The following is a 27525-nucleotide window of genomic DNA, read 5'->3' on the forward strand; positions in this document are numbered from 1 at the left end:
GGTCCTATCTCCAGCAAAACTTCAAAGGGAAATATGTAAAAGCTACTCTGGTGGGCAGCTGCTAAGATAATCTCTTCTAGCATCTTCCACAGATCTAAGAATGAAAAAGCTGACTTCCACATTAAGACCAATACTAGTCGCCATCCCCAACAGTTTATTTTTAATCCATTCTAGACAGCCACAAAATATATTTATTTTAAATAAGAGTTCCATAAATATGACTTTGGTAGCCAAAAATAACACCAAAATAAATATAAAATTCAATGCTTATATCTCTGTCTCATGCAAAAACAGAAAATCCGAAGTGAATGTTCCCAATTTCAAATACTGTTTCTAGAAACTATAAAATATCCCTGTTCTAAGCACTTTACATGCATTAATGCAATTATTACTCACCATAATCCTGTAAGGTACACATGGTCCCCATCTCACAGATGAACAAACTGAGGCATCAAAAGATATTAACTTGCCCAAGACTACAGAATCAGTAAACAGTAGGAGACAGGATTCTGACCCAGGCTGTCTGATTCCAGAACAATGTTTAAATTCAGTATACCATTCACTCATTTAACAAGTTTTGTTGAGCATCAATCTACCAATTCAGGTAGAATTCTGAACGCTGGGGATAGAGCTGTGAGAACAAGTCACGCCCCTGCCCTCTAGTGGGAGAGAGGCCTTGAAGCAAACAAGTGTATGGAGAAAACTGATAAATAAGTGACCCGTGTATCTTCACCTAGCAATAACTGCTATGAACAAAAATTAAAATGACAGCATCAAAAGTGGCAGAGGGAGGGGCTGGCTTCTCTTTTAGGGATCAAGGAAGGCCTCTATGAGGTGATGACATTGACCAGCAAACAGAAGATGTAAAGGCAAGATAACCACCAGGAGGAAGGGGTGGCCCAACTAAGAGAATAGAAAGTTTTACACCCCTAAGGTAGGAACAGTTTGATTAGTTCAAGAAATGGCAAAGGACCAAGAGACTGGGGCAGGGCGATGAAGAGTCACATGGTAAGAGGTTTAGTCAGGACTGGCAGCTGCCAAATCTCGTAATGCCCCGAGGGGCTGTGGTAAGGCATTCTGATTCCATACTAAGGGTAACAGGAAGCTTTCAGAGGCTTTGGAGCACAAGAATGACAGTATGATTTATGTCTTTAAAAAGCTCACTCTGGGGGCGCCTGGGTGGTTCAGTCCGTTAAGCGCCTGACTTTGGCTCAGGTCACGATCCCAGGGTGCTGGGATAGAGCACAGTGTCGGGCTCGGCGGGGAGTCTGCTTGTCCCTCTCCTTCTCTCTGCTCCTCCCCCCACTTGTGCCGGCTCTGTCTCTCTCTCAAATAAATAAAATAAAAAAATAAAAAGATCGTTCTGATTCTTATGTGGGGATCAGTCAGGAAGAAAAGCAAAAGAATCAGGGATACCAGGGAGGGCACTGTCCTAACAGTCTAAGGAAGAAATACCGGAACTCAGACTAGGATTCATGTACTGTTCGTAAGCAGGTGAGACACTAAAAGAAGAGCATGCGACCCAATTGTCTCTCTAAAAAAGAATTTTTAAAATATGCTTCCTCCCTTCATCCTCATCCCCCCTTCCGAACTTGACTTTGAAAAAAAATCAGATTCTTTTTTAATATCCAAGTTAATGTTTCAGTTGGTGCTACATTTAGGAGAAAAAAAGATTAAAACCTATTTCCTTCAGGGGCACCTAGGTGGTTCAGTCAGTTAAGCGTCCAATTCTTGATTTTGGCTCAGGTCATGATCTCAGGGTTGTGAGATGAAACCCCGAGTGGAGCCTGCTTAAGATTCTCTCTCCCTCTGCTCCCCTACCCTGGCCCCGCTCGCACACGCTCTCTAAAAAAAACCAAAAACAGGGCGCCTGGGTGGCTCAGATGGTTGAGCGTCTGCCTTCGGCTCAAGTCATGATCCCAGGGTCCTGGGATTGAGTCCCGCATCGGGCTCCCTACTCCTTGGGAGCCTGCTTCTCCCTCTGCCTCTCTCTCTCTCTCTATCTCTCATGAATAAATAAATAAAAAATCTAAAAAAAAAAAATCTAAAAAAACCAAAAACATATTTCCTTCATTTATGAGTGTTCTGTTCAATATTCTATAATGTACAATATGCCACGTACACGTGTACATTCTTGAGAAACAGAAAGAAAGAGCTTTACTATTATTTAGCTTAGAGCTCCTTCATTAACTTGGAGATAAGGAGTACCTAGCACCTCTTCTGATCAGCTCTCTTCTCATGCTTTGTTTCCAGCATATCCTGGCTCATTCTAGACTGTGAATTGCAATAAAAAATATACCAGAGGAAATAGGTTATGTATTTATTGAGCATCACTGTGTACCAGGTACTCACTAGATGCCTTACATTTAAAGACTCATTTAATCCTTAACTATCCAGGATAGGAAATAATGTCTTCATTGTACACCTAAGGAAAAAACCAAATATTAGTAACTTAAATTGTCGAAGATCACACAACTAATAAACCAGAATTTAGATCTACATCTAACTCTAAAATTCTTATCTTTCCACTACAGCAACTGTCAAAGAAAGAACTATCAAATACATGTAGTCTTCCCAACTTAATGACTAGGGCGCCTGGGTGGCTCAGTTGGTTAAGCGACTGCCTTCGGCTCAGGTCATGATCCTGGAGTCCCGGGATCGAGTCCCACGTCAGGCTCCCTGCTCGGCAGGGAGTCTGCTTCTCCCTCTGACCCTCCTCCCTCTCATGCTCTCTGTCTCTCATTCTCTCTCTCGCAAATAAATAAATAAAATCTTTAAAAAATATATATATTAATGACTAGTTTGTTGCTGGTGAGGACAGGGTTTCTTTTATGCAGAACTGAGTTTTGCAGTTTGCGTAGGGAAAATTGAGTGATCCTAACTATTCAAACACATTATTTTGAAAAATTATTTTCCACTTGAAATATCATAAACATTAATCCTAAAAGAGTGATTCCTACCTTTTTAGGGAAAAAAAAATCTTAATTATGTATTGTTTACCATAAAATAGGAGTAAAGTTCTATGGCAATAATCTAGTTTGGTATGGACTGATAGAGAAAAAGAGGATATGGACAAAAAGATAATCATAACACATGTAGAATCTGAGTGGCAAATAAAGAGCCTAAGAATTGAATGGAGATCCTCCTGAGAAAAATTCATCGAAGAGGGACTTTAAGTGAATCTCCAAGAATCCAGCATAGGAAACATAAGGAGGGAACCACTTGCTAGCAGCCCTTGCACTGGCTAAGACAAGGCTATGTGGGAAAGCAGAGATGCAAGTTGGGAAGCAGGTCGACCGTTCTGCCAAAGGCTGGATTACTGTGTTCTCCACAGCAAGAACCAACGTTATGGTGTGCCCAGTTCTAAAGAAGAAACAGCTAACTCTTGAAGACTAAAGCGGAGAGGCCAGACAGCCGAGAGAGACACAGAATTAAGAGCTGTTAAAGTCCTTAAAATTCAGTTACAGGTCCTTTTATGGGATGTGCTAGTCTACATTTTTTTCACCTGAACGATACCATTTCCACTCTATACATGACCTGCGAAGGCGTGAAAGACAGAAACTGTAAACTTACACCATCTGCAATTATTTTGTTTTAAACAAGGGAGACTCTTAATTGATATATTAAGGTATTTTATTTCCTCACAGACTGGGTGTAGGTAGTAAGTGCCATGAAATATACAAGGAAAAGCCCCTTTCGGTCTACACAGGGGCTCAATCATTTTAATAGTGAGTGGAAGTGTGAAAAGGGCACTTGTAAGGACAGTTGGGGAAAGGTGCCCTGCATATTCAGGAGACAGGTAACAAGGAAAACTAAGTGAATAAAAATTGCCTTCAGCTAGTCCAACACCGATTTTGGGACCCAGCGCGGGGGAGGGGCGTCTGATGCCGGGGTCACAGGGTGGGGGGAGGGATGGCGTGGCGGGAGGCCGGGCGGAGAACACCAGCGCCCGGCCCCGGCCGACGTCCTGCGATGCTTGATGAACCTACGACCGAACGCGCGCACGAATGAATGGCGCGGGGCTGAAAGGCCGGCCCAGGCGCCGACGCAGGAGGAAGGAGTTTGCGGCGCGGTGTGAGCGGGGCCGGGGTGGCGTCCGCCGGCGGGACCCGGGGAGCACCGAAGGAAGGGCGCCGTGCGAGTCTCCGGCGCCTGGCGGCCGTGCGTGGACGGCGGGGTCGGCGGCGCCCGGCCCGCCGCGCCATGGCGGAGGCAGAAGGGGAGGTCACGCGTTACATAACCCGGCAGCTGCCGCGCTCGCGGACGCCGCGGGCCGCCCAGGCCGCGACAGGACGGCCTGCGGTGCCCGGGCCGGCGCGCCCTCCCCAGCCCCGCCTCAGGCCGTCCGCGCTCGGGCCGCCGCCGGGCGGGTCTGCGGCGCCTCCGGGCGACGCGTGTCCGGTCCCACCCCTCCCCCACCCCCGCCGCCGCCCGGGGGTCGCTCACCTTCCGCGTTGCCCCGGACCACCATGCCCGGGCACGGCCGCCTGCTCGGCCTCGCGGGCTCCGGCGCCGCTACGGCCGCCGCACAGTGCCCCCGCCGGGGGCCGGGAAGAGGGTCGCGGGAAGGAGACACACCGCCGCGCCGCGGCCCACGCTCGCCCCACGCTCACGGCGGCCGGCCCTGCGCGCGCTCAGCGGCTGCTCCCGCCCCTCACCTACTCTGGCGGACGCGCGCGCCGCAGCTCCGCCCCGCCCCTCCCCCCTCCACGGCCTGCGCGCGCCCTGGCTCCTCCCCCTTTTCCTCCCCGCCTGCGCCGGTCGGCCAGGCACGCGCGGCTAGCGAGCCGCTGTCCCCGCCCCGGCTCGCACTCACCCCCGCGCGGCGCACGCGCCCGGTCCGCACCCTGCCCCGGGCGACTCCCGCACGGCGGGCGCGGCGCCTCGGAGCTCTGCGGTTGCCGGCCCGGCCCCGCCCTCGCCCCGCCTTCCCGCCACCGCCCGCTGGGGGCAGCACCTCTCCGGCACGTGACCGTCTCGTTCGCGGGGGCGGGGAGGAGTGCGGCGCGGGCCCGCCTTCCGCATCGCACAGCCAGCCCTGAAGCCCCGCAACCTGCGCGCCTCCTGCTTGGGTCGCGGCGCTTCCGTTGCCTCTTCCGAGGGGGCGCTGCCCTCGCTTCAGAGAGTCCCCGCCGCCCCCGTCCCGCGATGGGCTCCCCACTCTAGGAGGAGACAAGTGCGGGGACCGACCATGCTTTAAACCCTGGTACTGTGTGAAGATAACGAGAAACACACGGGTCCCCTCTCCACAAGCGATTGATTTACAGTGACATCTAGCGGAGAAAGGGACACACACATGAACTGACACTTTCCTCCGTCGGGGAGCAACGGAGAATCATGGCCCACGTAGGTTAGCGAGAATGAACACTGCACCACGGGGTGTAAGCGATTCATTGCCAGCTCCCGCAGGGATACAAACACCATTTCTTGTCCTATGAGTTTCCGCCCGGGATTGCTCCTGGATATTTCTACAGCAGGTATCCCATCCCACGTGCAGCCCTGGGGTTACACGCGAAAGCAATCTTCTACTAACGTAAAAAAAAAAAGATCATATATTGTGTATGCTTAAACACAATTTTAATTGAGGGCCTTCCGGCAAAAGACAACGTTCCATAAGGACCATTCCCCCCTTTTGGCAGTGCCCCTCTGCCAAGAGATCCCACAATGCTATTATAATAGTCTTTATTGTTGTAATGAACAAACATGAAGCGAACCTCCGTGCAAAAGCTCAACACTTTTTCCTTATTCCCTTACTAAGATACTTGAAGAGTTTGCACGTACTTAGGAAACAGTACTCTTGAAAACTGATTTTGCAGAGCTGAGACTTAAACACTGGTAATTCAGAGGATATTCGAATGACTTGTTTCTTTTATTCTAGCCTTTTTGGGTTTTGCCATTTTATAGACTTACAGATACACTTCAACTTCGGTTTTCTTGTCTCTAACCTAGCAAAATCAGGTGGTGTGTTTTTCTGAGACGTCATAATTTAATACAAATGGCGTAATTTCAGCAGGCTCACAACCAATTGCCCAATTCAACTAAGGGTATCCTCATCTGCTGAGATCCCACAGAAAAACACTAGCAACCGTTATTAATTTTTAAATGTATATCTCTAAATGGCAGCATTCTGTTAACAAGAAATGGCAAAACTCGATTTTCAAATTGAAAAAAAAAATCATGGGAACTCTACAGGAAATGTACCATTGTATTTCAATTGCAATTTTCTTTCCCACTCTCTCCTTTTAGAGTCAAAGTTTTTTTTTTTTTCCCTCAAGAAAGAAACACAAACATTTAGCTAACTGGCCTTGGTAACACCTTTATAGAATATAGTAAGATGGAATGACTACATTTTAGTGCTAAGTAGTAGAAAGCCTCTGATAAGGAAGAAAAAAAAAATCACATTGCTCTTTAGATAAAATAGAACAAAAAGAGAGATGAGGAGTACATAAATAAAATGTATACAAACTCTAGAATCCTTCATACAATTTTGTCAGTTTTATTTTTGCCCATTCTAGAATATTCTGTGTCCTGCTATCCCATAATAGATTACATAATGTCTGAAGAGCCCTTTCTTTCAATGTTGTCCAGTCACCTACATTGATTCCTTCATTTACTTCCATTTATTCTCATGAGGACTATCTTTCTCGTCTAAGGGGAGCTGGCCTGACCTTTGGGTAGTGCAACTGAGAGAGCCACCCTGGATTCCCACACTTGGGAGATGCTTTGGGCTAATCCACCTTATTCCTCTTTTCTGAGCTTCATTAAATTTTATTTTTGTTTATTTTGAGATTTCTATCATTACTGACATCTCAAGGGGCCTATGAAAGTGCAGACTCTTGCAGGACAGCCCTGGGAAAGGACATGGCTCTATTATCCTTTAACCTGTGTATCTGGTGGAAACTTTCCTTAAAAACACATCCAGTCTCTCAAATACCAAAAACAAAATAAGAACATGAAACCATTAAAAAACAGAGATTTGTACTTAAATCCCTTGGGTGATATACACACAGTAACTCCTGTGATTTACTCATCGGAAAGAATGTTCGTGCTGATCATTATAAGGCATTCAGCACATTATGCTGAAAGATGAAATAATAACAAGGAAGAATGAGCACAAACCCACAGAAACTTAGAAAGGAATTTGGAACCAGAATTGGTTTACCAAGACTTAATTCTTCTAAACACATTATCTGTTTCTACAGAGTAAAAAAAAGACCAGGGACAGGTATATACATATCTATATTTGAACAACACAGCTCACAAAATTCAGGATGATTCAGCAATTAAGTTATGATGAGTGTTCTGAATACCAGTTACTCTTTGGTCAACAGAGAACAAAAAGCATTTCCAGCTCCCGAAAAGTTTCCAGTGGAGGAAGGGAGGCCCTTGCAGTACAATACAGGGCTGCTATTGGGAAGTGTTCTATGGAAATGTAGAAAGGCTGTCAGGGAGGCTTCCTCGAGAGAGTGACTCTTCAGTAAAGACTGAGATCCTAGTCGAGTTGGCGAGGGGGATGCCACTCCCCACAGAGGGAGCACCATGTGCAAAGGCAGAGAAGGGAGGGAGAACAGGGAACATTCCAGAAACTGCAAAGTGCGAAGGACAGAGGGACATGAGTGGGGGAGGGGGGCATGCTGAAAAAAGGAGGATAAAGGGCCCCTTAGAGTATACGAATATGTTTTGACTGTATCTGCAGGGCAATGAATCATTGAAGTGTTTAGGGTTTTTTTTTTTAATTTACTTAAGTAATCTCTACACCCAATGTGGGGCTCGAACTCACAACCCCCCAACTTACAAACCCCAAGATCAAGAGTCCCTTGCTCTTCCAACTGAGCCAGCCAGGTGTCCCAAATCATTGAAGGGTTTTAACGGGTAAAGTGACTTCGGAAAATCATTCTGGCTGCTGGGTGGAAAGTAAGGTTGGGGGCAGTCAGGAGGTCTTGTCTTAGTCCAGGCGCCTGGGGGGAAGGCACAGAGGAGGCAGTGGGTTGAATTTGACAAGGGTCAAAGCAAGCATAATGCATGGAGAAAAGAGCAAAGAAATTGAGGATGGATTCAAGGAAGGGATTATATTGATTGATCATGGAACTGAGTCTCAGTCATTTTTTTTCACAGCATTCTTAGGCCAAAAGAAATACCTCACAGTTTCATTTATAAAGGAAGTAAGGAAAACTGAATGGAAAGAAATCAGAGAGGGAGACAAACCATGAGAGACTCTGGACTCCAGGAGCCAAACTGAGGGTTACAGAAAGGAGGTGAATCGGGGAATGGGGTAACTGAGTGATTAAAAAAAAAAATTAAAAATTAAATTTAAAAAAAGGAGGCAAGGCCAAACAACTTAATAAGCATTTGTGACATAACAACTTAGTAGCCATTTGAAAAAAATAATACACATAAAGTGAAAGCAAAAATAATATTTGAATTTCATTTTTAAATAACCATTACTTCTCAATGGGACCTATGTGCCCATTGGGCAATGTAAAACTTTTCAAACTACAGGATCAGATTGGATATGGCCACCCTCATTTCCCATTCCACATTGGCAAAAGTCAGTCATACATATTGCTTCGTATTCCATTATCACAGCAGGTATAAGGGTGTATGGCTGGCTCAGTTGGTAGAGCATGCAACTCTTGATCTCAGGATCATGGGTTCAAGCCCCACAATGGGCATGGAGTCTACTTAAAAGAAAAACAAACAAAAAAACAGAACAGGAGGTACAGTTTGTCCCATTACTACTGATAATAAGTTAAATTCCTAACTAGGTGGTGACAGCCAGATCTCACCATTGTAAAAGCATGTTTTCCCCTGTGCATATTGTGGAGCAGTACTTTTTATCAAGTGAACAGTCTCTTCAACAATTCTTTAATCTAATGGTTTCAGTGTTCATGGATGATCTTGGACTGAATCAGTCGTTTCATTGGGGTGCAAAGAAGGGATTTTCTCATTCCATAATTTTTCCCACATTGATTAGTTGGCATTTTTCTGGAAAAAAGAACTGTCCCTATCTACTGGGGATAAACTATCATTTCTCCTTGAAAAGGAGGGTAAATGCTTAATTCCTTCCCTTTAATTACAAATATTTGTAGAAAAGTATTATCTAATAGTTACCTCCAGTGGTGGTAAATGAGCTTTTTCTTTCTCTCTTTGCTTTTCCTCTTTCCTTTAAAGTTCAAATATACTCATAAATATTTATTTATTTATTGTAATCTTGCAATTAATTATACTCATTCTTTTTGATGTATAAGGTGTTCCAGATTTGGCCAGTTATAGCCCCTTCAAGTTGTTGCCTATGTCCTGTACACACCTCAGTAGTTGTTTTTTGGGGTTAAGATTTTATTTTTATTTATTTATTTGTTTGTTTGTTTAGAGCATGAGTGGGGGGAGGGGTAGAGGGAGAGGGAAAGAATCTCCAGCAGACTCCCTGCTGAGTACAGAGGCCCAACATGGGGCTCAATCCCAAGACCCCAAGATCATGACCTGAGCTGAAATTAAGAGTCAGACGCTTAACCGACTGAGCCACCCAGGTGCCCCCATCCCAGTAGTTGTTTAAAGTTTTGTTTTGTTTTTTAATCAAATAAGGCTACCACTATTACTCTTCTCTTTGGGGGTTTTCTTAGCTATTCTTGCTTGCTAATTTTTACATTTTAGGATCAACTTCTGTAGTTCTCTGGGGAAGGGGAACTTGATATCTTTATTGGGATCTCATTAAACTTATATATAAACTTGGGGATAATTTTTGATGGAGAGTCATCTTATCCAAAGACATGGGACATCTTTCCATTTATTCATTGTCACGTTGGAATCTTTCAGAAGTTTCCCAAAAGTTGATTATATAAATTTATGCACATTTCTATTTTTATATATTTTATTTATGTGTTTTTGTTGCTATAGTAAATAGTCTTCTTATTTATTATCTTTTTATACTGCCTATTGTTTATATGACATCTATTGGGTTTATTTGTTCCCTTACCAAATAGTCAGAGGGTCAGCTATCTGCTTGACTGGGGACCCTGAAATATCAGGAACTATTGGTCTTTTAGGAAGGATGGTTTATTTTGTCTCTAGGAAGACCCTTGGTCCTGCTAAGGGAGATTAGGCCTGGCTGAAGATCTCTGTACTACAGAGAAGGTAGGGCAGAAATGGGGGTGGGCAGGAACCCAGGAGTCTCAACCTCTAATGCATACGCTTTCATTGAATCCCCTGTTTTCATCAAGATATCCCTCCTTCAACTTGCTTTGCATCCTTGAATCCAGAGCTTCTCAGATCAGCATTTCCAGGAGCAAACTTCTACTCTTATGCTGTGGTTGGGGAACAGGTGTCATCTGGGTACACAGGTTCTTAGGCCAACTAAACGGCTTAACTGCTTTTTTATAGATTCATTCCAAGTCCGTTCTGGATGCTGGGTACCTGCAGCAGCCAACAACCTAGGCGAATTTCCTGTGCTTATGGCGCTTACTTCCTAGTGGGTAAAAGTAATCAATAATGAATAATCAATAAATGAATAAAAAGCTATGTCAGTAAAATATCAGGTAGTGGGGAGTGCTATGGAGGAAAGGAAAACAGGGAATAAGGGCAGACTGGGGTGGTAAGGAAAGCCCTCTTTGGTAAGGAGCTTTTTGAGCAGAGACCAGAAGGAAGGAAGGAAAGAAGCCATGTGGGTATCTTGGAGAAGGGAATTCCAGGTTCAAAGGACAATGAGGTCAAAGGCCCTGAGTGGGGAATATGCTTCAGTATTTAAGGACAGCGAAGCTGGAGCAGAGTGACAAGTTGGGGGTGGGGGTGGAAATGGCCGAAGATGAAGTCAGGGGGGTGGCAGGAAGCCAATTATGTTGGGCCCTAGCCCTACATGTTGGATGTGATGGAGCCACTGAAAGGTTTTGACCTGAAGAGTGACATACTTTTTAGAAGAATTCTTGTGGCTGCCATGTGAGGAAGATTAGAGGAAAAGCAGGGCGGGTTTTGGTGTGGGGCGTGGGGCGCGGAATCAGGAATTCTGTTTTAGTCATGTTAGGTTTGAGATGTCCATCAGATACACAAATGGGGATGTTGAATACACAGTTAGATTCAACTGTAGAGGGCGCCTGGGTGGCTCAGTTGGTTGAGTGACTGCCTTCGGCTCAGGTCATGATCCTGGAGTCCCAGGATCGAGTCCCGCATCGGCTCCCTGCTCGGCTGGGAGTCTACTTCTCCCTCTGACCTTCCTCCCTCTCATGCTCTCTGTCTTTCATTCTCTCTGTCTCAAATAAATAAATAAAATCTTTAAAAAAAAAAAAAAGATTCAACTGTAGAGTTTGGGAAGATGTCCGCATTGAGGGATCTACATTTTGGAATTGTTAGTTTATGGTGATGTTTAAATCCATGCAGCTGGATACAATCAGTTGGGGAATGAGTACATAGAGAGATGTTTGGTGACTGAGATTTGGAGCTCTACTATGAGGGTACTGTCAAGGAAATAGGGATCCATTAAAGGAAACTGAAAACGATGAGCTGCCAATGAGGTAGAAGGAGAAGGAAAAGAGAGTAGTGTTCTGCAAGACCAAAAAAAAAAAAAAAAAAAAGTAGTGGGGGAGTATTTCAAGGATGAAAGAAAGATCGACTGAGTCACACACTGCTGATAATTCAAGGAAGACAAGACCAAAAATGAACACTGGACTTGGCAATGTGGAGGTTACTAGTGACTTGGTGGGGACAAAGTCTTAATTGACACAATGGAAAGTGAGAGGAGAGGAAGAAGATGGATTCAGGTGTGAGGTGATGGTGGCCTGATCTAGGTCGGTTGTGGTGGAGGTGGTGAGAGAGGGCCAGACTCTGAAGATGGTTTTAAGATCGAGCCAATGGGATTTGCTGATGGGTTGCCTGTGGGGTACAGGGTGTGAAAGATGATGGAGGTTTTCAGCCTGAACAACCAGAAGAATGGGGATGAAGAAGAGGATCAGACTTTCAACCAATCTTCCTGTTTCCAGTCTCTCACCTTCACCCCTACCTTCGGAGGCACTTGGTGCTCCCAACGCCTGAGATTTCTCAGATTGCTCCTCCTGCTGCCCCACCAGCAGCTCTTTGCATTCAGCTTCTCCTGGCCCCTGACTCTCCAGATGAATTGCTATGCATCCTTCTGATTTCCAGCTGCCAAACTTTTGTTGCTGTCTCTCCTTTCCCATTCTCCTCTTCCTTGTGTGTTTGAGTCCCTTTTAGAAAACAAAACAAAATCTTTTATAGTCATTTTTGTGAGATTTGGAAAGGGACAGAGAAAATGTGTCTTCTACCCAAAGTTTAACAGGGTAAACTTTTATTTTTATTGTTTGTTTGTTTTTTTTTTAAGTTTTTATCTGTTTGAGACAGTGAGAGAGCACAAGCGGGTTGGGGGGTGGGGAGTGGGAGAGGGAGAAGCAGGCTCCCTGCTGAGCAGGGAGCCCAATGCGGGATTTGATCTGGGATCACAACCTGAGCCGAAGGCAGATGCTTAACCAACTGAGCCACCCAGGCGCCCCTGTTTGTTTATTTTTTAAATTAACAAATTATTATTTCTCTAGTTTGGTCAGGTCAGTTGGTCCTTCATAATGCTTATATTAGATGTGTCAGAGCCTGTGTTGAGGTAGATCAACAATCTGAGGGGTAGATTTTTCTTCCTGCCTTCCCCCTCTTTCTCTAATTCTTCTTCTCTTGCATGAAGCAATGCATTTTATTCACAAGTTGCCTGGGAACACTACCACTGGGCACCAGCCTGGAAAAAAAGTATGCCATAATCATTTAAAAATACATTGTTTCGACAATGTGAGCATGTGTGAGTGTGCATGGGTCTGTGTGTATCTTTCAATTTGAGGGTACGTCCTTGTGAACATTTATTCTTAGGTTAGAGAGTCACAAAGAACCATACATATTTAACTGTGTTAACCCATAAATTTAACACATAATTCTACTTCCATTTATCTTAGGTCTCAGCTGGGAAGAAATTCCCAGAGAATTTGGAATTCAAGCAGAGAGAGGGAATCTTCAAATGGCAGGCTAACTCAAGAGCTCCACGTGAATGTATAGGCTGGGGTCAGGAAGCTTATTCTTGCAGATTCTTGCAGCAAATTCCTGGAGCAGAGCAGTGACAGGGGGAGGGAACTACCTAGGCTTGTGTCCTTGGAGTGAATTTCTCTTTCCAGCTTGAGCTCACCCAAGTTGGTATCAGTAACTTGCAGCCAAGGGGCACATACTAAGATTAAAGATCTGTGTTTCACCAAACTTACCATAGGGAGTTAGAGCAGTCCATCTTTCTCTACTGACATCACGAACAAGGCCAGGACTTAGGACAACATAGCTCTCAACTCAACTTTCCTAGGGGCTAGCCAATTCCCATGACCTGGGGCCATTTGTGGGGCTTTAGCAGAACTTGACCTCAGGGGCTGATCCCACCAAATGGAGAAAGCTGCGTAAGGACATAGGCCTAACTTATCAGGGGAAATTTCACTGGAACAGCAAGCAAACCCAAGGAACACTCTAAATTGCCCTGAATCTTGGGCTTAGTGGGAGAGGATTAGAAATGTACTTTGAACTAGATGAGAGACATAAGGATCACATTTCTGGACTAAAAGTAAGTATACTCCCCCAAATTTAATATCCAAAATGATGCTGTATGTCTTGTTTTGCGACTTAGACAAGGACTTTCAGGGGATCTGTCTGTAACTAGAATCCAACACATTAGGAAAGCCCAGGGGAAGAATATTCCCAAAGTTATACACCAAATCAGCGGGAGAACTGAAAATAAACCTGGGGACTTTTACTACTCCCTCTATCACTAATAACTCCAGGAACCTGCAGGGACCTTCAAGGATGGAGTCTGTTTCTGGATTTTATTGGAAGGCTTCCCTTTTGTGGGTGTTTCAGACACAAATACTGAAGGGAAAAAAAGATTAATACACATGGTCTGAGAATGATGGTATTCAAACATAAACAGCACTTTCAATGGAGAGGCAGTTCTGTTGTAGGATCAGAATTGGTTTCTGGTTCTGACTCCGCCACTAATGAGCTGCTTCATTTGGGGCTAGTCGTTTAACTCCTCCGGACCTCAAAGTCCTGGTCTGTAAAATGAAAAGGGTGCCGTAAGCAATGTTTTCCTAGTTCTAAAATTCTAAGAAACCTTAATTTTAAAGGTTTAAAAACTGAATAAAATAAATTGGAATGCTGGTTTGTATCATGAGGTACTGACCTATTCAAAATAATACAACATATTTAATAAAATTCTAAAAAGCTGAAATGGTCACAGAAATATATTCAATTAAAGATAGAAAGAACAATGGAGAGGACTTTTGCTTCTGGTCAGTTTTTTTTTCTTTTCTTTTCTTTCTTTCTTTCTTTTTTTTTTAGATATGAGGAAGCCAGAATAAAAATAAGGGAATTATAAAAGACAAGCAGTATTAATCATTATGTGAGTTTAATCAGGGAGAGATTAAAACAATCAAGAGGCTCAATATTGCAAGCAGCATTCATAATCATAGGCTTTTAATCCACATACACAAGACATCAAATATTTTCACATGGGGGGGAAAGGGGTTCAGAGAACAAAAGGCATAAAGAAGAGTAGGTTTTGAATGGACCATTTCATTACTGACAGCGGGATAGAGTGGTGAATTGCCAAAATGAAGAGCCTTATATCTAGGAAACACAGCTGATATTCAGGACCCTGAGTGAAAGGGTGGTGATGGTAGAAATGATTATTAGCAGGCAGAATGCATTGCAGCTAAGCAAAACACCAAGCGCAGATATTATTGTCTCAAACGTGTTCTGCAAATAGGCAGAGATACGGAATGAAACTTGAAAAAAAATACAGAAACCCACCCCCCCAATAACCAATGTAAAGAAAGATTCCAGGGGTGCCTGGCTGGGCTCAGTTGGTAGAGCATGTGACTCTTGATCTCAAGGTCATGAATTCAAGCCCCAAGTTGGGCCTGGAACCTACTTAAAAAAAAAAAAAAGGAAAGGGGGCGCATGGGTGGCTCAGCTGGTTAAGCTTTCTACTCTTGGTATTGTCAGGTCCTGATCTCAGGGTTGTGACATTGAGCCCCTGCTCCTAGTTGGGTGCTCAGCGGGAAGTCTGCTTGGGATTCTCCCTCTCCCTCTGCCCTCTCCTCCATGTGCACCTTTTCTCTCTCCAAATAAAATAAAATAAAGATTCCAAAGTAGGAAGAATCACAATTATCTTGAAGGAAACAAACAAAAACTGAAAGACCAAATCAGAATATACAACAGCTCAGGCAAATGAAAAATCTATTGTGGGAAAATGGCCAACAAGAAGGCTGTGGGAAGGTAACTGGAATTTTTAAAAGCACAAATTGGCCTTGTTTTTAGACACAAGCTAGTCACACTTAATCAAATGTCGGGTATTTCTGGAAGTTACTGGTGTAATTATGAAGGAAAGCTGAAGTCTAGGCTGTTCATCGCACAGTAATTTTTAGTAAGGATTATTCGTAAATTCCCACATGGGAAATTAATTTCAAATGCTGAGTCAGAAGCAAGGACGTTGCCCCACTTAAGAACCAGGAAAAGGTAGGAAGGTGGCCTATCAATGGTCCTGGGAGTAGGACACCCCTGCTCAGAAAGCCCAGACATCAAGAGGAAACTTGGGAAGGGCAGCAGGAAAGGAGAAAATGGTGAGGAAAGGGGCTTTCGAGGTGAACAGCGTCTGTGCAATCTGGCTCCCTGTCCTTAGCGAAATTCTTAGCTTGGCATCTAAGGCCCTGTGGTATCTGGTCCTGCTTCCTCGCTGGTGTCCCTCTGTTGCAACCCCTCCCCCCGACCTCCGGTGCTCCCACTACTCTGCAACCAAACTTAGCGTCTTTCCTTGCCTTTGCCTCTGGGTCCTCATGCTTCCGTCGGCCTGCAATGCTCCCTGTTTGGCCACCTCCTGCTGCTCAATCTCAGCTCAGCTCACGGCTCAACACTGCAGAGCCACCTTCCTCCAACAGCCTGTGGATGGTCGCCCCCACCGCCTTTTTGTTCACTTTCCATCCCCACCCCATCTCTGTTGTCTGTCTCCTGTCTCCTCGCATGCCTGCATGGTCTCCCTCATGGCCCTTCCTCATTGCAACATGGGCTGTCTTAGAAGCCTCTCTTGAACAAAAAGGGAAATGGGTTTGTGCTAATTAGGCAACCCCAAGGGAGGGGGTAGTTGCAGAGCTTTTTGTAGGTTTCAGAAGGCTTATTTATCTTCCTAGGCAAGAGGTTCAGGGCCTGAGGGCTTAGGTCATGGAAGGGGCTTCAATGTTGGACCGTTTGGCACCCTATGATGGCAATATACTGTCATCTTAGGAATCCCCAGTAGTTGGTCTTGGAAAGTTCGGAATCACTTATAATTTTTACAAAGTGAGAGATTTGCCTTCTTGTGATAGCGTATTCCCTAAATAACGAACTTGTCACAGAATTGTGATTTCTCTTTGCAGGCTTTATGTCTCTTGTGAACTAAGGTCTTTAATACAAACACAGAATGAATCTTAAAGTTTTGTTCCTTTTTTGAACATAGTGAAGGATCATCTACATATTATATTAGAACAGAATCACCAGGAAATCTCAAATCTTCAGGGTCCCAATTAAGAATCTGACAGAAGTAAGGGGAGCATCAGTAAATCCCCAAGACAAAACAGTCCAGGTGTATGGTTGATTTTCCCACGAGAAGGAAAATAACTATTGACTGCCTGGACCTGGATCTAATGGGATGCTAAAGAACTTAAGCCCATCACAGTGAAATGGGTGGCCTCGAGTAGTATTGAGGACAAAACAGAATTTGGGTGAAGGACCAGTGAAAAAAGAGGAATCACGATCTTATTTATAGCCCTGCAGTCTTGCATAAATCAATATCTATGCCCATGAGGCTTTTTACCAGGCAAACCTGGAGTATTACGAGGGCTGATGCAAGGAATAATGAACTCCTGCTTCATAAAATCTTCCACAGTGGGCTTCAATCCTTCCTTAGCTTCGGGCTTTAAAGGGTATTGAACAAGGATGGGTGAGGGTTTAGAAAAGTCAATTTCTATTTTGATGCGTTTGGTTTCTAGAATTCTTTGGGACAACTGTTGTCCCAGAGCAAATCAGAGACTTCAAATAACTGCTAAAACTGAGATTGGGTCAAGTTTTCAGGGATAGGCAAATGCCAACTAGGTTACACTATTAAGGGATTATGCATGAGAGAGTCTTCAAGTGTTTCTAGAAAAAGTCCATGTGAGGAACATTTGAGTTGGCAGTTCACTTTACATATTTCTCCCAATAAAATTTCCCAGTATGGTGTTACGGAGAGGACATCCATGTTGACTACTGAGAGAGCCAAGGGTTACCGTCACAGGTTGGGTCATGGGAAGAGTTTGAGTACTGTTTGGAATTCTTGAAGAGTGAATCGTTCTGGAGAAGATGGGAACTGACAGAGTAGCACTCATATCTAGCAGAAAGCTTTGCCTTTGTCTTTTCTATTATTATAATCCTCCTTATTGAATTAAAAGAATCACTGGGGAATTGGGCATGGCACTATCCCTCAGAGTCCCTTCATTATTCCTGTTTGGAATAACGAGGAGGCCGCACAATTCTGTTTCATTTTAGTTAGGATGGGGACAGTTATTCTAACTGCCTAACCCCTCCCCCCTCCTTTTTTTTTTTTTTAACTGTATTGGCAAGTGTCTCTGTCAAAGGGAGAGTTTTTATTGTCTCTTGAGGGGGAGGAGGATAGATTTAATTGCTTTAATTGTAACACGAGGTGCTTTGTTTGTTTTCCGTTTGGATATCTTCAAAATGTTCAGCCAAATGTTGAAGTTCATGGAATGGGGTATTTGCAAACCAACTTTTTATGTATCAGATCTGCAATTGCTGCCTTTTGAATCACCAAGAAAGAAAGGTGGAAAAGGCATTAGAAATCAGAACACCAGGAGCTAAACCAGAATATTGTTTAAATGTGATTAGTCTGTTGATGAAACCTCTTTGCATTCTATTCCTTTGCTTTTTGCAAGACTGAATCAAGGTCCGGGTTTTTGTTTTTATTTTTTATGAAAGCCTCGTGTTACAGTTTCCAAAAGGTTCTCACCCATTTCCTGTACTTTAAGGTGTCCTGATTGAGTAAGATGCATCCCATTATTTTGTATTAACTCTTTCCTGAGAAAAGTGTATATTCACACGCACTTGTAAGAAATAATTCAGAGAGATCCTGTGTATCCTTTCCCCAGTTTCTCCCAATGGTAACATCTTGCAAAACGTAGCACAGTTGCACAAGGATTTGACATTGCTGCAATTCGCCAATCTTGTTCAGACATCATCAGCTTAACTTGTGCAATTTGTGTGGGTATGCGTATGTAGTTCTGTACAATTCTATACTATGTGTAGGTTCATTCATTTGCCACCAGAGTCAAGATATAGAACAGTTCCATCATTGCAATGACCCCCCTGTTGCCCCTTGATAACCACATCCACCTTCTTCCCATTCCTTTCCCCTGAGCTCCTAACTCCCAGCATCTATTATCCATTTCTAGAAGTGTGTCATTTCAAAATGTTACTTAAATGTTATGTAAATATAATCGTACAACTTTTTGAGTTTTTTTTTTTTTTTTTGCTCAGTATAATTCTCTGGAGATTCATTCAATACACTAGTGTGTATCACTAGTTCCATTTATTTTTGTTGCTAAATAGTATTCCATTTTCACCCATTTATCCATTGAAAGATATCTAGGCTGTTTCCAGGTTTTGCCTATGATGAATAAAGCTGATATGAGCATTTATGTACAGGTTTTTGTATAAACTTTTTTTTTTCATTTATCTGGAATAAATGCTCAAGAGCACAATTGTTGTGTTGGGCCATATGGTAGTTGCATGTTTAGTTTTATAAGAATTGCCAAACTGTTTTCCAGAGTGGCCATTCCGTTTGACATTCCCACCAACAACGCATGAGTGATCCTGTTTCTCCACATTCTTGTCCACCTCTGTCATTATTTAGGTGCTCCTGTGTTGGGTGCTGTGTTAGCCATTCTGATGGGTGTGTAGCGGTTTTATCATTGTGGTATTTAATTTGCAAATCCTTGATGGCTAATGATGTTGAACTTGTTTTCTTATTTGCTATGCATTTCACCTCAGTGAAATATATGTCACCTTCTGTTGCTAGGTTGGGGGTCAGGAGAGGGCAGGCCTGGGTTGCCTTCTTCTGCTGGGTGGTTGGTCAGTTGGAAGACAACCTGCTGCTACGTTGGTTCTCCAGTCCTGGGTCCCTAACGAGTTCTCCTCCCTCTTTCCGCCTCTCAGACCTCTCCTTAGTTTGCCTCTTGCTTTGTTTCCAGGATTTATAGTTGCCCTTGGCTAGAGGAGTGAGCAGAGATGAGTCTGTTGCATCTTGTTCATCCTGGAAAACTCTATTCTAACTTCATCTGAAGAGAATTAGAGAACCTCTAAGACAGAACAATCTGCCTATGTATACACTCCAATAAGACTTCCTCTTCAACCAGTTTCCATAGACGATGTCAAGAACTGATGGATCTCATGATTCAAGACAGCATTTGGGGTATTAGTTAATTCTTAGGATTAAAAAAATGTTTTGTTTTGTGTTTTAAAGTGAACCACTGCCCCAGTATGAAAGTTTAATCTTCTCCTGAGACCAGGGCTTTTGAAATCCTTCCACTCTTGAAGTGATTCAGTGAACTTGTGCTGTCAGTGACTGAACCCTGCCATCAATGATTGATTTCAGAGTTCAGAGTTCAAATAACAGGCTCCAAGAGTTTTCCACCCTAAGAGCAGGGGCCTTTGTCTTTCTCTACTCGCCCACTTTCTATACTACCCTCTTCCCCTCCCCAAATACCTCAGCCAGTGGCGTGGATGGACAAGCTGATGTTTAAAACTTCATATTGGAAAAGAAAGGGTCTTCTTAACAATTTCAAGAATTAGCACCTCTAAGACAGAACAATCTGCCTATGTATACACTCCAATAAGACTTCCTCTTCAACCAGTTTCCATCCCCAAAATGGCAGCTTTGGTAACTTATTAACTGGCTTAGTCCTTTGTTGGGAACAGCATTAAGCTCAGGCAGGGAACACCTGGGCTTATAAGTTTCGGGCATTCACAGCTTTTAAACAGTCTCTCACAGTCCTCATTTAGGTTGCCAATGACATTTTTTTGAAAAGATAAAATATTCTGGACACAGAACCGAATCACCACAAGTTTGTTCTTTCCATTGTTTCACCATTTTCCCAATCAGGCCCCAAATTTTAACAAAAATGATCCTACCCATCTCTGTTCCTTCCCTCCCCCTGTGTATAGAGGATCCACAATATACGCATTATATTAGAAGAAAATGCAACTTTCAGACGCAAGAATGGAGAGAGAGAGAATTATTTCCATTAAGAATTAATGTAAAATAGCTAAATATGTTCAGACTCCCATCATCTAACATTTTATCCATTTATGCTGCTCCCAGATGCATGAAATAAAACCTTAAATGTATCACATAAATAATAAAGAAGTAGTAAAAGACTTTGTACGATCACTCATATGTCAAGAATGCTGGTTCTGAGCTTGCGAGAAGAATCCTGGAGACGTCCGGATGGCGGACACTGCTATTTGGGGTAAAGCTAGAAGGCCTCACCTTTATCCTTTGCTCTCGGATAGCACTGCCCAGTGGAATATAATGCAAGCCGCATATAGCATTTAAATTTTCCTAGGGGCCACATTAAAAAAGTAAAAGGAACGGATGAAATTATTTTAAATAATATTTTAACCCAATATATCACAAATATTATCATTTCAACATAACAATCAATACAAAATTGTTAATGGCATAATTAAGTCCTTTTTTTTATACTGTCTTCAGAATCTGCAGGGCATGTTTTCCTTAGCACATTTCAACCCAGGCTACGCTCAGCTCAAGTGCTTGGTGCCCAGTTCCCCTTTTGGCCCGACACATCCTTCCCTGGAGACAGTGAACACAGAGTAGCCTGGAGTACTTGAACACTGGGTTGTGGCAGGTGATAGGTTGAAAACAAAATGGAAACAACTGGCAACTACCTTGAAAAAATATAATGCTGGCAGAAACGGAAACATTTCATTCATTTTAGGTCCTCTGCTGATTTTCTGTATGTTCTTCCTCCAATTCTTTCTCTCTTTCTTTTGGCTTATTCATGATGACTTTCCCATCCCGGGTACAGGGCCTAAATTTATTTTCATATTGCTTTGTGCTACTTCACTTCCAAGAGGAAAATGACCCCAGCTTCGGGGGAGCCAGGGGATTAAGTGCCTATTTTCTGCTCAGAAATGCATCAGTTCAGCCACATCTAGGAGCCTCCTCAGCAGTTTCTACTTCAGGATCTGGTGAGAGCATGAGAGAGGAGGAGGAACTCCTTTGCAGCATTCAAAGAGAATTCGATCACTTAATTGATGGAGCCAGCAGATGGCCAGTGCAGCTCAGAAATGACTGAATAAACAGAAGAGTCTGCAAGCAAAGGGCAAATCTGGGGGTGGGGCATGCTCACCTTGGGAAGCAGGTCTGAAGAGCCTTGGTGGAGTGGCTGGGCACTAGTGGGTCCTGCCCCCCTGATTCAGAGGGGGCCACACCTCTGAGCACAGCAGGACAAGGAAGGACACCTGAGAAAGGCCAGTGTTTGAATAAGGACCATCTGGAATAAGCAGTAATAATCAGAGAAAGGGTAAAGTACTTTGCCTGGGATTAAAAAAAAAAAGCCCAGCAACTGATCCTAAAGGCCTCAGTTTGTTGACATATATTGTTTTATGAGGGACCAGCATTTATTTTTATGGCTGGGCTAATGGACTTCTAGAAGTAGAAACCGAATATAAAGAGCAACATTTACTACTCCTGTAACATTAGGAAAATCCCTAACAGCCTTTCCCCCCTTCCCTCTCCCCGTCCCCTGCTTGCCTTCTCCTCTCTCCCCTTCTCTTTCCTCCCACACCCATTTACTCAGCATCTACTATGTGCCAGACACTGTGCTAGGTACTGCAGATCATTGGGCATTGGTATATTCATAGCCAAAGGAAACCCTGATCCGATCCGTGTATGTTAGGTCAAAAGCCATCTTATCTGGACCTTGCAAGATAATACAGAGATAAAAGATAGAGTCCCACCCTGGCCTCACGGTCTAGCTCACAAGCTGGTGCTATCAATGTCTGCACACAGGTGATTACCAGGTAGTGCAGGAAGGGGCAGGTGAGGCTCAGAGCAAGGTGCCTTGGGAGTCCAAAGGTGGGCCCCTCATCCATAAGGTGAGAGGGAGAGAAGTATGAGAAGTGAGTGGGCTCAGATAAGAGAGGTAAAGGCCAGATCACTGAGGGTCTCACGTATCAAAGTGGTTGGATTTTCTTCAAATGCAGTGGCTCTCAGCGTGGGGAGATTGGGTCCCTGAGGACACACTTGGTAATGTCTGGAGACAGTTTTCACGGTCACAACCCAGAGAGGAGCTCTACTGACATCTAGTGGGTAGAGGTCAAGGATACCATTAAACATCCTACAGTGCACAGGACAGCTCCCCAGGGCGGGCCACTTAATTTGCAAGGTCCACATAAGAAGATGGCTTTTGACCTAACATACACAGATCGGATCGGATCAGGGTTTCCTTTGGCTATGAATATACCAATGCCCAATGATCTGTGTCTTTGTTTGTTTTATGTCAATTTCCTCCTTTCAGTGTTTGGAGCAAATACAGCCTGTTCCAAAGTCTTGTTTCTTTGTGCTGGGTCTGTGAATCAAGAAACCTAGAACAGTTCATCATGGCAAGAAACATGCACCATTTTTCTAGATATTGAGAATCTGGAGGGTAGGAATTATCAACAAATTTATTCACTCATTCATGCAACGATGAAAGCCAGCCTCTCTGCACCCTTTGCAGACCATCTGCACAGCTCCCCATAGCCCTGCACATTGGTTTTGGAGGTCAGGACAGTTCATGGGACTTCTCAAAGTCTGGGAATTCTTAGTGCCTCGCAAATCCTTGGAGTGAATAAATAAAACCATTGAAAACCTTGTATTTATACTTTGCCCATGTTCTTTGGCGTGTATATTGGCCATTGCTGAACTTGGGGTTTAACACTATCATTTTCATACCCAAACAAGACAGAATAAAACAAAACAACCCATTCAAGATGATTTACAAATTGAAGGCACCTAATAATAATACCTCACGTTTCTGGAGGGCTTTTTATCCGCAGAGCATTTCCCAGACAATAACTAATGGATTCTCTGACTCCCCGTAGGAATAGAGACACATGCATTCCCACATGCACCAGCAACTTAATTTACATGAAATGAAGAAAAAGACATTCCGAAGTGGCATTCCACTAAATCATAATTACAACCTCAAGCTCAAGATAAACATGTTGAGCTCTCCCAGGAAAGCAGCGACGCTCACCCACTGGGGAGTTTCCACTTTGATTCCAGCACTGGAATCTAGCGCGTGGAGGGGGGACAGGTCAGGAATGTTCACGTAGTCACCCGTCTCTGGGATCAAGGGCCCATTTCAAAGGCAGACAACCTCAGGTTAAGAACCTGTTGGGACAAGTGCTGTGGCCATTGTTGGATGTGACCACGGGCCATCTTCCCCTGCTCGGCCTGTCTCCCTCTCTCCGCTTCAGCCTTCTTGGCCACCTCCACCCGGCACCTCTGCCTCCCCACGGTCTGCTCCTGCTAATCAGTGGAAACAGTGTGATGATGTCAGGGATGCGTGAGGGACTTCCTGTGTGACACCTTAGGGGAATACAGGCTTTTGACAAAGAGGAGCTGGGAGGCGGTCTTCTGGGAATTTTCAGTCACTGAGGGAGGTAGAACATTCTTCCCAGTGTTCCATGGATCCCATTACCTGGCTGTCATCTACCTCTACTTCCCCAAGGGGCTGGTTCTGTGGTCCTGTGGCAAGGATCATGTGTCCACCAATACACTCATCACCCTGGACACTCTTCATGGGTCATGCCTTACATACCTTGCTTACTTACTTGCTCTGAGATGACATCAACTGAGATGTCTCCCAAGTCCCACATTAGAAATGTCCTCGGCTAACTGGCTGAACATAGAACTGTTCTCTGGGTCAGCAAGCTCAGTTAGAATCGGTCTGGTGAAAAAGACTGAACCTCTTTATTTTCTCTTTACCCCTCAGCCTTCCCCACTCCATGACTGAGGCCACAGAACCTCCACCTGCCAGCCACCCACCCCAGGCTCTGGATTCTGAGCTATCCCGAGTCAGGAGTCACATCTCAGTGTTCAGGCAACTCACAGTCAAGTCCCCTTGTTGTTGGTCCAGCTTTTCTGTCCCAGCACTAATAACTGATTTCTGCCACTGTTCTTGGGACCGGTCCCTGGTCTGTACCCAGGGTAGGATGTGCTGTGTTGACCAGCAGTGGGGTTGGAACCATCTGACCTGGCTTCTGTGGGTGGCGCTTTTGAGGTAGAAATGGTCTCAACATGGTCTGTGATGGAGAAGAAATTTCTGCCTCCAGGGGGCATTTTTAAGGTTATGTCAGGGGTGGATGCCAAAAATCCACTTCACATTGGACCCACGGGTGTGGCAGAAGCACAGAGGCCAACAACAGCCCGCAGGGAAAGACCTCTCAGGGGCCCCGCTGGACAGACTGACTGACGGCATGGGCAGCAGCGGGAGCAGGAATGAGCGGCCAAGTGGTTTTCGAAGGGCTAAACAGCGACTGCACCACAAAGGCCAGGATAATCAGGGGTGAGGCTCCCAGCAACGTGGAGTCCAGAAGTCCAAGGCCATCTCGAAAAGCAAGTTAGATGGGATGCATCAAGCCTGATTGCTAGAGGGCAATTCTCCCGCCCCTGGCAAACATTAGGACTTGACTTTGTTAAAGTTATATCTCTTTGATACAACAACAACAGCAACAACAAATCCACAAGAGCACTAAAAAACAAGAAGGGGTGTCTTAAAAAGTCCAGGAACGTTGAGGCATCTCTGAAGGATGGAAAAAGCATAGGACCATCATAAAGAAGAAAATCACAGTCCTGAGGTTGTGCAGAACTAAAAATATAGAGGGCTGATCCAGGATTTGATGGGCTTGGAGGTCAAGAATATTGGGAGGTACCCTGGAGGGGGTGGTTAATCACTTGGGATTATATCCCAATATAGGAGCAGCCACCTCTCCACTTTCAGGCTAAGAAGCAGGCACCAGGGGTGTTAGCTCCCCAGTATGGACCAGTGGGTTCAGATGGTTGTGATGGAGAGGCCAGATGGGGCCCTGGCTACCTCCAGGACGGACGGGGTGCCCTCTACATCCAGGAGTCTAGATGCAGCAAATAGAAAGAACATTGGCAGAAAGGCTGAGAGCTCAAATGTGAAGTGTAGCACACAGCCAATAACCCCTAAACATTTGGAAAAAGCCATAAAAGAGAGGTACCAACCCCAACAAATGGAAAAGTTTACACCTAAAGAAGCAGTTAATCGAGCAAACAGAACAAGAAAATGGCACATATATAATTAGAATCCTCAGAGGGAGATAAAATGATATTGCACCCATAAAAAGGAATGCTTTAAGATGTTGGAAATGAAAAATTTGACGATTGAAGTAAAATTCTCAGTAAGTGGTCAGAAGCACTGAAGCTGACAAGAGAATAAGTTGAAAGGCTGAGCCAAGGAATTCTCTTAGAAGAGCAAAATGGACGAGGACAGAAAATATAAAAAATGGTCAAGAGAATCAGAAGATGAACCCAGAAGTTCCCAACATGTATCGAATAGATCTTCAGAAGATGAGGACAGAGTATACTCAGCAGTAATGGAAGCCAGTGCCCCAGAGTGAGGACCGGTGTGGGACCCAGAGGACAGGTGTGGGATTCTTGGGTGGATGAGTGGAATCAAGGACAAACAAAATGAGAGACTCCTGCTGAGTAATGTCATGGTGACATTTCAGACATCAAGGTTATAAGGGAAAACCCTAAACACTTTCTGGGAGTAGCAGGATGGGGAGAGGAGGTCTCTGTTACTACAAAGATAACGTGAGATGCAAGAAGAAACTAGAACAGTATCTTCAAACTTCCAAGGAAAATCCTTTTAAATTAGCATTCCATAATAGGTGAGGGCACAAAGTGAGATACTTTCAGACATGCAAAGATTCAAAAATTTTACAACTCAGATCTGATCTGAAAGAAGTAGGATACAAGAAGCAACAAACAACTGGGAAGCCTTCATGTTAAGTCTAAATAAGAACTGACTACTTTTGAAATTGAGATGTAATTCACATACCATAAAATTCATCCTTTTAAAGTGTGTAATTCAGTGGATTTCAGTATATTCACAGTGTTGTGCAACCATAACCACTAGCTAATTCCGGAACATTTTCATTACTCAAAAAAGAAATCCTGCACCCATCAGCAGTCATTCCCCAGTCTCCCCTCAAAATAATGAAATATGGAGAGTTACCCTATGACCCAGCAATTCCTCAACAAGGTATATACCCAAGAGAACTGGAAACATATACTCACATAAAACTTGTGCTATGAATATTCATAGCATCATTATTCATATTAGCCAAAAAGTGAGAACAACCCAATGCCTATTGACTGATGAATAGATAAGATGTGGTATGTCCATACAATGGAATCTTGTTCAGCCAAAAAAAGAATGAAGTGCTGACGCGTGCTACAATAGGGACGAAACTTGAAAACATTATGCTAACTGAAAGAAGCCCAAAAAAGGCCACCTGTTTTATGATTTCATTTATATGAAATGTCCAGGCTAGGCAAATCCATAGAGACGGCCAGGGGATGGGGGAAGAGGGTATAGGGAGGGACTGCTAAGTATGGGGTTTCTTTCTGGTGTGATGAAAATGTTCTTGTGACTAGATAATGGTGATGTTTGCACAGCCTCGTGAACATACTAAAAACCAACAAATCCGACATTTTAAAAGGATGAATTGCTGTTGAGCAATGCTTGTCTATTTTTATCACATGCTTTTTAATTTAATTTTAATTAATTTTTTTAAAGATTTTATTTATTAGAGAGAGAGCACGCACACATGCACACGACGGGGTGGGGAGGAGCAGAGGGAGAAGGACAAGCAGACTCCCCGTTGAGCAGGGAGCCCGATGCAGGGCTCAGTGCGGGACTTTGTCCCAGGACCCAGGGATCACGACCTGAGCCGAAGGCAGACACTTAACTGACTGAGCCACCCAGACGCCCCCATATACTTTTTTTTTTTTAAACAAGACTGTATTCTCATATTACTTGTTTGATTGAAGATAAAATTTTAAAAAAGAAAACGGAAAAAGAAATGTAGTGAACTACAAATGGCAGGAGTCAGTCTCAGCATGGAACATTTTTGTTGTCTGTTCTGTTTGATATATAGCTGAGGCATTGCTTTATAGTAAACAAAGCTTGGCATGTAAAAAACCAGAGAAACAAAATCAAAACCTCCCTTAGCAAGAATATTCCAGGTTCTCTTATAGGTCGTTCTGTTTTTCACTCTAAGGTGCCACTTAACATTTCCTGCCAAGAGCATTCTCAGATTGGTGTTCCTTTCTGTAAAATGTGCTCATCTGGTAGGGTCATACTTTTGTAGAGGAAAAGGTAAGTT

At 43.9% G+C, this 27525-nt stretch overlaps 1 protein-coding gene across 4 annotated transcripts in view; it reads right to left on the reverse strand.

The window, feature by feature from the left end:
* REV1 (REV1 DNA directed polymerase) overlaps positions 1–4895 on the reverse strand; it is a 101318-nt gene extending 96423 nt beyond the window's left edge. For 2 of the 4 annotated variants that reach the window (XM_064572606.1, XM_064572603.1), the window contains exon 1: positions 4447–4666. In XM_064572606.1, the coding sequence (XP_064428676.1) occupies positions 4447–4471 (25 nt within the window). In that variant the 5' untranslated portion in view covers positions 4472–4666. Of the gene's footprint in view, positions 1–4446; positions 4667–4816 lie in introns of those variants that run through there. The other 2 variants (XM_064572602.1, XM_064572601.1) reach the window with 2 other exon arrangements.
* Positions 4896–27525: the final 22630 nt, after the last annotated feature.

This window comes from Mirounga angustirostris, unplaced genomic scaffold, assembly GCF_029215605.1.
Source record: "Mirounga angustirostris isolate CCGP_5_RB_7025 unplaced genomic scaffold, mMirAng1.0.hap1 SCAF_10, whole genome shotgun sequence".
NCBI lineage: Eukaryota > Metazoa > Chordata > Mammalia > Carnivora > Phocidae > Mirounga > Mirounga angustirostris.